The 15630-nt window shown below is 35.3% G+C and overlaps 2 protein-coding genes across 6 annotated transcripts; one reads left to right on the top strand and one right to left on the bottom strand.

Moving 5' to 3' along the window:
- Window positions 1–1201: 1201 nt before the first annotated feature.
- On the top strand, window positions 1202–4415 carry LOC122052468 (F-box protein At5g46170-like). Of its 3 annotated transcripts, XM_042614001.1 has the most exons (3): window positions 1202–1325; window positions 1394–2716; window positions 3968–4415. In XM_042614001.1, the coding sequence occupies exon 2, from the start codon at window positions 1451–1453 to the stop codon at window positions 2681–2683; it is 1233 nt and encodes a 410-aa protein (XP_042469935.1). In that variant the 5' UTR covers window positions 1202–1325; window positions 1394–1450; the 3' UTR covers window positions 2684–2716; window positions 3968–4415. The 3 variants fall into 3 exon arrangements, with proteins under 3 accessions (XP_042469935.1, XP_042469933.1, XP_042469936.1); XM_042613999.1 differs by having other exon boundaries at window positions 1216–2716; XM_042614002.1 differs by having other exon boundaries at window positions 1216–2716; window positions 3981–4415.
- A 2630-nt stretch (window positions 4416–7045) lies between these two features.
- Window positions 7046–11041, bottom strand: LOC122052467 (receptor-like serine/threonine-protein kinase SD1-8). Of its 3 annotated transcripts, XR_006132017.1 has the most exons (7): window positions 9679–11041; window positions 9469–9591; window positions 9230–9366; window positions 8894–9104; window positions 7821–7874; window positions 7584–7734; window positions 7046–7504 (listed from the first exon to the last, which is right to left on the bottom strand). XR_006132017.1 is itself a non-coding variant. In XM_042613998.1 (5 exons), exons 1-5 carry the CDS (start codon window positions 11006–11008, stop codon window positions 7820–7822), a joined length of 2040 nt encoding a protein of 679 aa, XP_042469932.1. In that variant the 5' UTR covers window positions 11009–11041. The 3 variants fall into 3 exon arrangements, 1 of the variants encoding a protein (XP_042469932.1); XR_006132018.1 differs by lacking the exon at window positions 7046–7504 and having other exon boundaries at window positions 7640–7734; window positions 7821–7912; XM_042613998.1 differs by lacking the exons at window positions 7046–7504; window positions 7584–7734 and having other exon boundaries at window positions 7820–8058.
- Window positions 11042–15630: the final 4589 nt, after the last annotated feature.

Here is a 15630-nt window from a genome sequence, read left to right on the forward strand (position 1 = left end):
TGTCAAACCTCACTATGGAACTTGTTATACCTTCAAGCGCTCACTTGTCATACCTCCTATGGCGCCTTCCATCTGCCAAATGCTCATCTCCAGACATTCACTTATCAGACCTCCAGTAGAACTTCACTTGTCAAGAGCTCATTTTTGAGATTTGGTCTTTTTTTTTTGAAATTCAGGTATATGGCCTTCTATCCGGCTAATTTTGGAGGTTGATGATCCAACTCGACAGATTACCCTGACCAGTAGGCAAATTTGGAAGCACGAGCAACTCCTCATCCAGCAACCAATACCCTTAATTTTTCATCCCAACAGAAAATACCTTGTAATATGTCGTATCTAGGATTTGAAGTACTTAGGAATTTTTGAGATTTCACTTCTTAGACCTCAAATTGGGATTTCATCAATTATGACCTTACCTATGCGATTTCACTTGTTATTGTTGTTGTGTTAATATGGTCAAATTGCATGCTAAATAGAACAGTTATAACAAACTGAAATTTTTTTAAGAATTTAGATTCTTATTTTCTATTTTTTTTTACTCAAGGCAATGGTATAACAGATGATTTTTTTTATTTTTTCAAACATTTAAAGATAGAATATCAATTTCAATAAATTAATAGATAAATTTTTCTTAATACTTAAAAATACTATTGATGGATCACTCACTACTCATTGACCGATGAAAAAATTTCGTAAGACCATATCAATCACTTAAGTATTAATTGATGTATATTAAATATCTAATAGTAATATTCCTAATTTTTTATCCCACTACCTACCTATAGTGCATTTGAGATTTGCACAGTAGGTGCTTGTGAGTTTTTGAGATTTCACTTGTAGACCTCAAATTGGGATTTCACCGATTAAGATCTTTGGGATTTCACTCGTTATTATTATTATGTTAGTATGGTCATGCTAAATAGATCAGTTATATAACACCCGATTTTTTTTGCTTTGTTTTTTAACCTCGGGACAATGGTACAGTGTGAAAATGCCTGGTCAATTTCTTTGGTTGATGGATGTCAGTTGTGAGCGGGTCTGTAAAAAATAACTATAGAACCGGATTAATCATTATTAATCGGCTAAGACGGATACGGGATACCCAACGCCAACTTAACCAAAAAAAAAAAAAAAATAGATTTTTTAAATTATACTTTTTTTTTTTGAAACTGAAACATTTTCTATATAATTATTTTTTCCTGGTTGCCTCGCGTTTCTTCTTCGTGGGCAGCGATTACAAATTCCGATTCTTCAATGGTTTGATCCCTCTCCTCTCCTTCTTCCCATTGCTTCAAGAACCGTGCTCGCGCCCGAAAATCTCAGAGGTAGGGTTCCGTTTAGGTTCTGGAATTGCGCTTCTCTCACTTCTGATCGCCTCATGGAACCTCTCTAGGGTTTTCGATCGGCTTCTAAGGATTCTTAACTCGATTTGCGCGAGTTTTCCGATCCGATGTCTTCTTATGGCGCCCTACCATCGGCGGATCTGGATAGGTCACGGAGGCGCCGCCCGGATCCGCCGCCGGCGGAGTCGGTGGACGAGGGGATCGATCACTTCGACCAGCTTCCTGACTCGGTGCTCCTTTTGATCTTCAATCTGGTCGGCGATATCAAGCAATTGGGGCGGTGCTGCGTCGTGTCCCGCCGCTTCCTCGCCGTGGTACCTCTCGTCGACGACGTCGTCCTCCGGGTCGATTGCGTCATCTCTGACGACGCCTCCCTGTCCTCTGATGCCGTGGCAAGCGGTGTCGCCGTCTTGTCGCAGAAGCCCACTGGCGTCATATCCCACCTCGCCCGTCTCGTCCTAGGTGGGCTCGTCAAGCCGCTTCAGGCTCTTGGGCAGATCCTCTCCCCCTTCCCTGCGTCTGCTACCGTCTCCAGGACATCATCGCCTTCGTCCTCTTCTCCTTCGCTGCCTTCTTCCACCGTTGCCCACCACTCACCGACCGAGGTGTTGAAGAACTTCAGAGAAATCCGTCGCCTCCGTATCGAGTTTCCTGACGGCGAGCTCGATGACCATGACGGCGTCCTCTTGAAGTGGAGGGCCGACTTCGGATCCACCCTCGATCGCTGCGTCATCCTTGGCGCCTCCTCCGTGGCCTCTTCACCATCCATTTCCCCTAAATCCGCGAATCCTAGCCTCAGTCTTAGTTCCGATGATGCTTGTGGAGGTGATGATTGTGAGAGCATTCCGGAGTCGTTCTACGCCAATGGAAGCTTAAAGCGGAGGGTCGTATGGACCATTAGCTCGTTGATTGCTGCATCGGCACGCCATTATCTTTTCCATCCTATTGTGGTCGACCATGAGCCTTTGGAGTGCTTGGTCCTGACGGATGCTGACGGACAAGGAGTGCTGACCATGGACCGGCAGCAGCTGCTAGAACTAAGGTTAAAAGCAGTGGTGGCCTCAGGGAGCTCGCAGCGGACCCTTTTGCCAGCGCTAAGCATGCGCCTGTGGTATGCCCACCAGCTTGAGTTGCCTGGTGGGTTTGTGCTGAACGGTGCAACCCTGTTGGCTATCAAACCAAGTGATGAGCGGCCGAAGGAAGTAGGTGGTTGCATACCAGGTTCCAATGAGTTCTCAGATAGTTGCTGGATCCAAGATTGCTTTGAAGAGCCATATAGAACAGCAACGAAGATGCTCATGAAGAGGAGGACTTACTGCCTTGAGATGAACTCTTTCTGATTCTTTCAAGATTAAAAATTTTATGCTTGACAGGTAAAAGTTTCTTCTTGGTACTGACACTTTCTAGGTTGAATTTGCATGATACATTCTTGTCATTTAATTGAAAGTAAGTAATTTGGAGATGCAAATGAACTTGCCTGATTCTTTATGCCACCTGTTGAAAATATATGCAAATGCATTCAATAAGACTATAAGAGTTCATATGTGCTTTCATCTGCTCATTATTTTCATTCAATAAGAGTTTTTTCATTCATTGTGGGCCTTCAGCATATTTTCGCTCACCCAGTTTTTTTTAGAAAATTTGGATGACTCGGATAAAAAGAGACTAAATTGTGTTAAATCTGTAAGGTTTTTTTTTTGGGGGATTTATTTGTAATCAAAAGAAACAGATGGAATAAAGGCAACAAAATAACAAGGGGATACAAATTGGCCCGCTAAATGTATTCTTTACTTCATTCTATAATTTATGATTGTCGAACAAGATGCCTTAGTTGGGATAATTATGTATTTATTGGGTCTGCCCCGACCACCATAAACATTAATCAGTGCACTGCTTTCATGGACCATCATATTCGAATTTCTGACCATTAGTTCTACTTTACATATGTCTGTTTTATTTCGATAACATAGACTAGTGATAAGCTCATAGAGGGATGTAGCTGACTCCAAATAGTTGTCAAAAACATTGATTATGATGATATGCAATTATATTTCAATCACTTGAACTATGTTAACAAGTGTAACTGCCTGTGCCCATATTATTTTATTAAAGATTTGAAAAGACTCGGATAGAAGCACTTGCATAATCAATTGATTTGTGTTCAAATCTGGGTTGATTATATGGATCCAAAGAAACAGATAAAAGGAATGGAATTGATATAGAAATGTTCCATTAAATGATTTTATTTTAATTCATTTATCTGGAAATACTCATTTGGCATATCAATCTGGTTATTCTATTCATTCCTAGCTCCCATACTAATGAAAACCATATACAAACTCATACTGATTAACTTCTACCAATACATTATAATCATCCTAAGTCAATTTATGTAATGCTATTTCAATTTCTATTCAAATAGAATTATTCTGGATAACAAAACAAGAGACAAGAAAAAATTCTTAGCCACAGCATTTTATTTTAATCTACTAGACTCCTATCTGTAGATGTTTCTATTGCTTTAGTGTGAAGCATAAAATGTAGAGCATATTTGGAATGCGAATGTATAACTTAATTTTACATTTTAGTTCTTTGGAACAATGATTGAATGTAACATCCTTTAGGTGCAACCTTTAGGCCCAAAGGATATCTCAGAGAGGCAAACTAAACCACATATCAAATGGTCTTCAAACGTTGGAAGCTGTTGTATGCCATGGTAACCTCACAGGTAACATGCTCCTCGCCCCCACGATCAAGGCACGGAATGCTCCTGTACCTCTGTGCAATCTCTGCATTGCTTGCAACTTCGGATATGATGTGCGACTGATTTGTTGTAGTTTTAGCTTTCTGGTCTATGCCCTTCAGTTGCCTTGCGACTAATATTGATCACTGTTCCATGATTCTGTGTATTAAGCTTCACTAATGCACCATATGAAATTTCAGATAATTATAGCTCAGATTATTGTAATCTCAGTAAGAATTTATGGTTTTGTATGTTGGAATCTCATTTCTATACATCTTGTTGCAAACTGGTGCTCCTCTAGGACTACATGGAACACAGTTTAAAACCTTCCTTCTCTCTTTAATTTTTAAATTGGAAGGAATTGTTTCCAGAGGAGGTTATCGCGTTAATAAGTGTTATCAATTTTACTTTGCTATTCAAATCATAAATTCAGGCCATGTTTGATAGGTTGGAATGGAAAGAAAAAGTATTGAAGTGGTTTATTCCTGATTGATTCCATTGTAATGGTTAATTTTTGGTGTGATGAACATTTGGAAGAATGATTGGTTCTATTCCACCCATTTTGTAGCTTCAAACATGGAATGGGGTGAAATATTTCATCTCTATAGCATGAATGAGGATTGAGTGGTTTGCCTGACCAACTTAGCCAATTTGACTTGATTAATTTGCATCCAATCGACTCATCCCACTCGAGTTGATCAGTGCACTTAACTTGGTCTACTCGCTTCTTCTAATCTACATGATCCATTTGACCTGTCTGATCTTACTAGTCTGCTTAGCTCGGTCTAATTGATCTATCCAACTTTTGCTCCCTAAGAGCTTAACCCTCTCTTCTCGATTAAATTGACCCACCCGATCCTCCCTTAATAGCTTGATTTGCTTGCCTAGTCACCGCAAGCTCAACTAACCTGATCAGCCAATTCAACCCAGCTCGACTGATCCATTAACCTAACTGACCCAATTGAACCATGGCCCAATCAGTCAACTCAATACTCTTGGCATAAATGTCAAATGATAACTTCCTAACAAGTATTATATTTGGTAAAAGAATAAAGATTTTTATTGTATTTTTTTCTTTATGGTATACACATGCACAAATTGAAAGGGTTTTGGTTTGATAAGAGGAAGGTGAATTGCAAGTTTTTATTCAACTTGTGCAGCATTGTTTGAATGAATGTTTATCTCACAAAAATTGGACTCACAAAAATACTTCCAACTTAATTCTTAGTGCTGAATAACTCCAACATTCATCCAAACACCTTGTTCACGATACAAGTTTTCCCTTATTGTCTTTCTCCCGCAAGACCTCAAATCTCCGACTTTTGAAAGTAACAACCACTACATGTCGACGATTACCGCATTTATTTTTTGAATAAAAAGTTGACGAGAAAGCAAAGTTCGGTCATAGTCGTAAAGTTTGACGTCGATCAGTGTAGGAATGATCCAATTTGACTAGCCGACTGAAATGGTCAAGCCCAAGAACTAGTCTTTTGAATGAACAATTTGGAATGTCTAGGATTCACTTGTTCGGGGTAGGTGCCTGTGGTGGAAAATGATCCTAAGCGATATATGATGTACAGTCTACCCTATTATCAAGGAAATTTCACTTTCAAACTTGGAATTTTTGGGACAATAGCAATGAAAGTGGAAGCCAAGAAAAAGTTGAAGCTGAAGCCCTTTGGGTTACGGAAACTTGATTGGACAATCAACATGGAGACATATTCAAAGTCAACACAACATTGGCATCCACAAGTTAATTTTTTTTTTCCAAAGAATGATAATAACAGTCAACAAGTTAACGTATAGTATTGGCCCTCCCTCTCAATTTGTTAATGTAAAGAGATATAGGGGTATAGAAATAAGGGTGAATACGGGAACGGCATGGTTGCAAAAGTGTTAGCCATGTTCGGCCTAGTGTATCTCATATAATTCATTAAAAATCGATATAATTTTAACTAGGGGTGAGTTAAAGTTTGATTAAATTAAATTAATTGATCGAGGTTAAAAATTTAGTTTTGTAAATGTAAAAATTTAATTTTTTTTCTAGAAATATCGGTTTAGTTTCAATTTTGAAAATTAAAATTCGATTAAACTGATTAAAACGATATTATGAGTTGAACCAAATTCAATTGGAACCAAACTAAATTAAATTGAATCAAACTGGAATCAAACCGAATCAATATTATGAGTTTAACCGAATCAAACCGGAACCAAACTAATCAAACTAAACTAAACCAAACCGGAATCAAATCAAACCAAACCAAAGTGAAAAATTCAATTATTTCGGTCGAAAACTGAATTAACCGATGCTTTATCAGTTCGATCGGTTTAATTTTTTAAAAAAAGTTTGGTCAGTTCGATTGGTTCGGAAAAAATTCGATCATTTCAATTTTTGATTTAATCGATTCAGTCGATTCAATTTAAACCGATTACTCACTCTTAATTTTAAAGGTGAAGTGTCAGATCAAGATGTTCATTAAGATATAAGCGCATATGAATGATTTTTTATTTAATAATTTAGATATACAATTTTTCAAACTGACTAATTCTGAATATGATCGATTCGATCTCATAAAATTTTTTCATTATAATTTTAAAAATACTCATAAAAATTCATCCAAATGACTAATATTTTTAGGTGAACTTCAAACCTTAAATATCTTAATTATCCATTGAAAAACACAACACGGCCCCGAGACATCCTAACCCATAGTTTATTCTCATTCATTAATAAAATTTTCTTATAAAAAAATAGATAAACTTAAAATACTAATTATTTCTTTTTGAAAAGGTAATTATGAGAACCCATAAATATGAAGGTGGATCACCCTCAATTATCTACCTTAGAATTGGCTTTAGGAAATGTTTTTTTTTTCAATATCAAAACTTTGTTAATCTACTAACTTAGTTGTCGAACATTTGATTCAAGTTCTAGAGAGTAGGAAAATTATTCTGCTCATTTATACCAAACAAAATTACTACTATTTATACCAAAAGATTTACATCATAGAACTGCCACTACAAAAATGCCTATATTATTTATACATTATATTTTATTATCCATTCTAGTACATTTAGAAATGACCGACTCCTATCTACCTTCTATATTCGTGATTGTTATTTGGTTGCTGGCAGATGAGTCTTGATGATTGCTCATTGATGATGACAAGTAAACTTCCGACATCAAGTCTCGCTTAGAAAAGAAACCCGGTTGCTTAGGCTCCGGTAAGAGAGCAATATCTCCGGTGCTACTCAACATTGTCAACACTAAAGGCATTGTTGGTCGGTCTTCCGCCCGGTCTTGAACACACAAAAGTCCAATTTTTATACACCTCAAGACCTCAATCTCTGAAAAAGAATACCCAATGTTTTTGTCCACAAAATCCATGCATTGGCTTTCCTTCCACATGTTCCATATCTAAAATGGAATTGGTTAGCATCATAATAATAAGGGGAAACCACTTACATAAAGGATAAAGAAAGTTTCTTGCACTTACATGTCCTAGAAGATTCGAATTGTGTGACCCATGATAAACTCCTCTATTTTTTTTGCCACTTATAATCTCTAGTACCAACACACCAAAACTAAACACATCTGATTTCATTGAAAAGATTCCATCCATGATATACTCAGGTGACATATATCCACTGCAATAATAATTGTAAATTTATAATAATTTCTTCTACCATCCAGATTAATAAAGTTAATGGTAAGCGCAAATATATCTACTTACTATGTTCCAACAACTCTTCTGGTATTTGCTTCTGATTCATCCCCTCCAAATATCCTAGCCATGCCAAAATCAGATATTTTGGGATCCATATCCTTGTCAAGAAGAATATTACTAGCTTTAAGATCTCTATGGATGATTCTAAATCTAGAATCATGATGCAGATAAAGAAGTCCTCGAGCAATTCCAACTATTATATTGTATCGTGTTCGCCAATCCAAGATAGTGCCTTTAACTTCATCTAAATAAAAAAGTAGTAATAAATTTATTATTTGATCAAGTTCTTGAATATCTAATGCAAGGAAGGTGGTCAGTGACTAAATAAAATGATCTTTACATCACTTATTAGAAGGAGCTTATTTATAAAGTTTGCTAACAGAATTTCAACTCAAAGTAAGTTGCCTTAACTATCTTCCATTGACAAAAAGCTGGAAGCAAATCTAAATAAGTTGGGCAGACGTCTAGGTTAAAATTTAGTGCATAATTATTCAATAATTATGATCTTGCCATTTTGAGCCAAAAATAGAGTTAGACTACATGCAGTCATGCGCTACCCTAGAGTTGTGGGTCTCCCATGTATATCTCCATTCATCTTCAAAATGTTCCCTCCATTCCCTCTAGTAATATCATAATCCTGATATAAAAAGTAGAATAAAAAAAACATTCTATCTGATTTTGTTAACTGAATTTTCATGTACCACACATACACCACCCCTAGGGACTAAGGGGAGATTTCAAAGTTGTAAAGCATACATGGACCACACCGACGCTCCATATAGTTTATCAAAATATATATAGATATATCAAATAAAGCAGGCTTTTTGTTTTTAAGTTGAGATGGAAACTCAACCTTCGCAAAAGCACAAAATAGTAACAAGTTTATTCCAAAGTCCATCCCTAAGTTCAAGAGTTTCCAAATCATTAGGAATAATCTACCATTGAACTTCTCTCTTCTTTCTATCTGGAAAAGGACTACTAGCAGTTATGACCTCAAGGCTATATAACATCTCATGGTTTTAGATAACCAGGGGTTCAATATATAAATAAGGAATTGATTTAAAAAGAATTTTACTAACCAAATAAGAGGATATCTAAGCTTCCATTAGGCATGTATTCATAGACTAATATCCTCTCCTCTTCTTGAACGCAACAACCAAGAAGTCGAACAAGGTTTCTGTGCTGCAGTTTTGCAATCAATGTCACCTCATTTTTGAACTCATTCAAACCTTGAGTTGATGTCTTAGACAACCTCTTCACGGCTATTTCTTGATCTTCCCCTATCTTACCCTGCACCCAGTCATTTTAGACATCTTAGTTGTTTCTATCAAAATAAACAGAAAGATATCTTTTCCAGGTAAAAGCAAGAAAACCAACAATAAAATTTATGAAACAATTCATAATAATCTATATACCCTGTATACTGGGCCAAAACCTCCCTCGCCAAGCTTGTTCTGTGATGAGAAATTGAATGTTGCGTTTCTAATTGTGCCCAAATCAAATAATGGAAGGTCTAAGTCATTTTCTTCTGTTGCTTCAATAATATCAGCACCTACAAACATATCAAATATAATACAAATTTGATAAATTGATGTTCTCCAGGTAATTGTGAACAAGAATTGAAACTAGTTAAAAGAATAAGCATTAAGGGTACCTCTCTTCTTCATCCTCCTCCAAAGACAGAAAGCAAGACAGGAGAGAACAACAATCGACACAGTAAGAGTAACAATAATAACAACAAAATGATTCTGACGACGACCAGATGAAGGCTCAGACTCTGGAAGATGGGTAAACTTCGTTGTATAAATACAAAATTGAGCATTCAATTTGTTCAAACTAAGTGGAATAGTAGATAAGAACGCACCTAAATCAGCTGCCGCGAGCCTGACATAAAGATCTTGTCCTACGCTACTTTGATACACTGTGATATCGGTGAGACTGGTTGTCCACGTTATGCAACCGTTGCTACCGTCGCTGATGTTTGAGGCAGCATAAGCTGTGCAATCGCAGTTATTCAAGCACAAAGACCTGCACTGGTCAAGGCTCAAGCTTGCGCTCACCATCGACGTCGAGGTATCTGGTAGTTTTATGTTTCTTAGGATGACGAACCCGTCGGTTCCATTACGGCAATCCAACGGCGTAGTTCTCAGGCAACCACCCGTCCCATCTCGGAGTCGCCAGTTTGTGGGACTACGCGGGTGAAACCCCTGCAAGCACACACATTGTGGCGTGATGATTTGGCGGCAATAGCCATTGGGGCCGCAGGACGACAAAGAATCGCATAGATCCTTGGGTGCATACCAAATCCTATTCCAAGATTGCCGACTTTCTAACCACACATTGAGCTCTACAGTGCCAGAAGAATGAATGACAAATCTCAACAGAGCAGAAGACTGATCGCTGCGAAAGTAGGTCGTCTGATTGGGTCTAACATCGAACCTCAGGAGTCCGTTGGCTGTGTCCACCATCTCCGGGACACCGCTGAACCACCCGCCATTCCACGGCCCCGCGCGCCAGTACTGCTCCGTCCCGGACCAAATGAACAGCTGCGGGTCTCCCCGCAAATCGAGGCCGTAGACGAATGGGCCCGGAGTGGGATCGCTATCGCTCGTCGAGGCCGTGATGTTGATGTCAAGGTCGGTCCCGTTTCTGAGCCTCCTTCGCCCCAATATCATGCCCGGAAGCTGCGTGTCCGTCGGGAAGTCGAAGCTCTGCCACGCGAAACCGTCAGAACCACCGCTGCCGGATTCATGGACGGCGAAGTTTCCGTCATCAAAGAGTTGCGCGACGGGATTCGATAGGGATGAATCCGGCGCGCCGGAAGTCCAGAGGATACTGGAGTTGCCGTCGGTGAGGACGAGCGTCCCGGTGGTGGTCAAAGAGAGGTTGCCGGAGCGGGTGGTTATGGGGCTTCGGCGATTGGCGATCCACACGACGGTTTGGGGGGAGATCCTGTTATACCATATGCCGATGTAGCGGTTTGTGGATCCGCTGGGGTTGAAGAATCCCAGCTGGAAAGTGCCACTGGCGGAGGTCAAGGTGGTGCTTCCATCGACAAGAAGAGGTAGATCTGGGGTTAAGGTGTCAGCTCCGCCGGAGATCGAGAAGAGAGTGGCGAGAAGGAGATGGAGGAGAAGGAGAAGGGCGGCGGAGGAGGAGCAGGAGTCGACGTCGTGGCTGAGGCCCCTTCTCATGATCAACAAAGGACAAGTCTGATTACAACTAAAGTAGACGGTTTTTTATTATAAGAAGAAAGTTTAGATAGCGAAATCAGTAATCTGTGGCAGGCTTATTTTTATTTAACAATAGAAAATAAAACTAATAAATAACATTAATTAAAATAATAACAATTGTAATTTATTTAATCAAACTTTATCAACAGAGTAATACATAATAACAATTCTTAGTGAATGAAGTATGAGTATCTTCACGAAGAAAAGGGTTAAATAATTTCAAGATCTTTTTTATAATATGAATATAATTAGATTATTAATTAATAATGCCCACACGTTACTTAAAAAGACAATCTTTAGTTTTGCCCTTATAGTGTACTTAATTCTCTAAAGACACTTATTTTTGAAGTTATTAATTTACTCCTTACATTTTAAAACTCTTATACAAACACCCCTCCTCCAAAAAAAATCACGGTAGGACTTTCTAATGAAATCAACCAACTTAAAATGATAAAAAAAGGAATTGTCGAAATACAGTTTTTTCATTGTTAAAGCAAGAAAATAAAGTTACTAAGAAAAAGATGCAATCAATCAAATATTCTTCCATGACTTTTGATGTTCCTTTTATCATCTAGAAGAGCCGGCTCCAAATTCAATGGTTTTAGAAAGTTTTCTTTTAAAAAAAAATTATGAAATTATTCTCAATGGAATCGGTTGAACCCCTTTTCATAATAATTATTCCTTTAAATAAGGACGTAACTAAAAGATGTTAAATTTTTGAGTTGATCGGCATATATATTTTTTGATTTATTCTAATAATCAGTGGAGAATTTTTGTACGTAGGACCGAACCGATCATCCAAGATATAGTTAATAAAATTAACTAAAATTATTATTATTTTTAATAATAATTATTATATGAATTTAAATCTAACTTTTGACTAAAAGTTCTTCCTTTCCTTTGAATCTAACCTATTCACAATTCACTACTAGACCACCTAAATATTAGTTAAGTTCTTTACCTTTAACCCTTAAAAGAAAATGTGTCAATCAGTTGCGCTCGTCCAATGTGACTCGTATGGCAAGACATGGCTTGTGAGGTGCGACATGAACTAATTCATTCCTAACCCAAACAAAGGCCCAGATACAAGGAAGCATCTTGGATGGTCGGGCTTGACCTTAGTGAAAAAACTATAAGAAGTATAGTATATATCTATCAACTGGTATCCCAAAGAACTTTTCCATAAGATACGATCTTGTTTCTCTGCATAAAATCTAGAATTCTTTCAACTAGAATTTAGTTGAGAATCTACCTTCAAATCCCAAACAAAGTGTTGTTGTTTCCAAACAGTTACAATTACAGTTACAACTCTATAGTAATTAATCAAATAACTAGGTAGCATTTCCTAACCGAAAGGTATTAAACTAGTTTTTAAAATTTTTTGATTGATTCTGATTTTGCTTCTCTAAGTTCATCTCTAAATTTCTCTAAACAATAGTTTGAAAGAAGTTTATATCACAGTTATTGTTTGAAAGGAAGTTGGCGAGGAGCATGTAGACAACAGCAGTTCTCGCCCAAAATCATGTTTTCCAGTAGCGAGGACGACAACAACAAACATAAGGAACAAAGAACAAGCAGTTGTTGCCTAAAACATTGCTTGGCGCACATCCACAAATGGAGAAAACTCACTGTCATGTCTCAGAACAAGTAATGGATAAAGAATTTGATTGGCCTTTGCTGTCATTTGGGCCTTTGCTGTCAACTCCAAATGACAGCAGCATTTTTTTTTGGCATTTACATTCATTCAAGGACAAGGAAAATAAGTCAGAGCTGGTTAAGGAGAGCCGGCTCAAGGCATAGACTACAATCATCTATGCCTAGAGCTCTTTATTATATTGAGGCCTACAAATTTTATATATATATACATATATAAATTAAATATAAATATTAATTTAAAAATATATGAGTTTGAATATTAAATATTTAAAATTATGACTAAAATAAATTTTAGTTGAGATTTATTTTCACCAGTAATTTTAATTTTTTACCAGTTAAATTATATTTGGTCAAAAATTTTAAATTTTTTTATAGATTAAATCTAAATTTTTTAAAATTTTTTTACTTGGGTTAGATTTAATTGATAAATTTAATTTTTTATTATTAAAATTAGATTTGTTTGATAATTTATTTTTATTTTTTAATTAAAATTTAATTAGTAAATTTTTTACTGATAAACCTTTAATTTATTAATCAAAATTAAATTTTGTTAATAAATTAAAAATATTTATTGGTTATACTTAATTAATATTTTTTTATAAAAATATTTTTTAAAGTAAAAAGCATATTTAATATTGTAGTATTATTTCTTTATTAAATTTTATTTTTCTTTTAATTTTTTTAATAATTCACAATATTTTTTAACTAAATCTTTTTGGATAAATAAATTTATTAATAATTTATCGAAGTTAAAATTAATAAAAAGGTTTAGTTCACAAACCTTCCGTCAATATAGGATTTTGAGAAAGAGTTTATTATACGTAATGACTATATCGAGTACTCGAATCTATTTTCTTTAGGTTGCACAATAATTTTACTATTGTGTCGAGACTTTCCTTCCTCGAAATTAAAAATGATTGATATTTTTTAAAAAAAATTATAATTATAATGTATATTGATAGTATTACAATAGTTTATTACTTGTTTCTAAATTAGTTAATATAAAATATTTTTTATTTTTTAAATTTTACTAATAATAAAAAAGTGAGGTTAGACATAAGATAAAGTTATTCTATGTGACTTAATTGGTCACTACTTCCAATTACATAATTAATCATTGGTAATATATGAAACTATCTTTTTAAATTTTACTAACAAAATTAAATGTCGCTCCGGGACATGGTGGAGTTGACTAATACGGGGTAGATATTGTTACAGTAGGCAAGATGTCGAATCTCGGCAAAACCAAGAAAAATATTCTCCCCTAGTGGCCAACTGTAGCTTGGTCGTAGAGTCGATCCACCTTTTAATATAACTAATAAAATTAAATATTTCTAATAATATTTATTTAAAAAATATTAATTTTTTTTTCACCTAGGGATTTCAAGCATGATTGAGACGGCCCTGTTGTTAAGGAGACAATATTTCCTAGAAAAAGTCAGTAGAGTGCCCTATGTTCCACAGTTCATACTTCATAGCATGCCTGTCACTCCGGTGTGTAGGTTTGTAAACCAGCTAAGTCGAGATAAACTTTTTAAAATTTTTATGTTTGAAACTTGTTTGATTGATCCGTGAAGTATTACATGCTTATTTATTCTTTTTGAGAGAGTTTTTTTTATTTATTGATAATTTTGATAAAAAGATTTATTATCAAGCATAATTGACAACTTTATTCATGAATATGGACATAATATTATTTATGAATAATTCATAATTTCTATATTAGATATTTATATTTATTTATTTAATTAATTTTATATGTATTGAACGAAGATAAATATATTTTTATCAAATTGAACATCAAATTTACTCATCAACCATGGATTCATTTAAGGCCTAGTGTTATGACATTGGAACTCATTCCCTTTCCTGTCACAAATCTAGCACGTGCAACTCCATAGATGCTTACCAATATCAAGCACCATTGCCATTGTAAGCTAGGACTATCTATGCCACTAACGACCCAAGTGAAGGTGAAAACCATAGCAATAAGAGAAGAAGCAACAAGAAAACAAGCAACATCTTAAGAAGAAGCCTTCGACCCAGTCCATGGGTGTGCTCTTTCTCCAATTGATTAGCTACGATTCTTAGTAAGTCGCAAGTGTTCTTGATCATGAATTCTAACATTGAAATTTTAGCATCCATATGAACTTGAAAAGAATCATGCATAAATTTTACAACAGAAATCAATTTAAATGAAATAGATGATGACCAAAATAAATGTGACCTTAATATAGTAGATTTGTTATCGTCTCAATCTCGTCCTCAAAATTCGATGATCCTGAGAAAAAGAAACGGAAGGAGGATCTTCTGTAGGAACTAAGGGGACAACGTTGTACTGAAAGCAATGAGATCTCAAGTCATTAACCCATATTATGTTATTATTGATAGGTTGATAACAGAATCAAACCTACTACTACTATATATATAAAGTGTGATCCTCATAGGATTGGAAAACTTGAGATCTCGTTATATATATATATATATATATATATATATATATATATACGATTTTGATATACTGCGCGATACGCACAGTACGTGACTGTACGAGTCGCACAGTATATCATGATTTTTTTATTTTTTTAAATTTTGATTAAAAAAATAAATAAAATATATTTTTTAAGATTTTATTAGTAGGGTTCAGACATCTTAATTGGGATATAATTTTTCAGTTAATTTTTTTTAAAGATTTTATCTCTAGGGTTTAGATTTTCCAATTAAATTATAATATTTAGTTAAAAAAAAAAATTAAAAATGAAATAAATTTAAATATTTATGGAGTATTGTAATATGTTAAGGGGATATCTTAACGTAGTTACTTATATAAAAAAAATATTATTTTTTAATTCAAAATGTCTGTGTTTTGTTATTTTTTTTATAATTAATTTTTTAATTAAAAAAATAATTAAAATATTTTTTTAAAA

The sequence above is a fragment of the Zingiber officinale genome, chromosome 3A (genome assembly GCF_018446385.1).
Source record: "Zingiber officinale cultivar Zhangliang chromosome 3A, Zo_v1.1, whole genome shotgun sequence".
Lineage (NCBI taxonomy): Eukaryota > Viridiplantae > Streptophyta > Magnoliopsida > Zingiberales > Zingiberaceae > Zingiber > Zingiber officinale.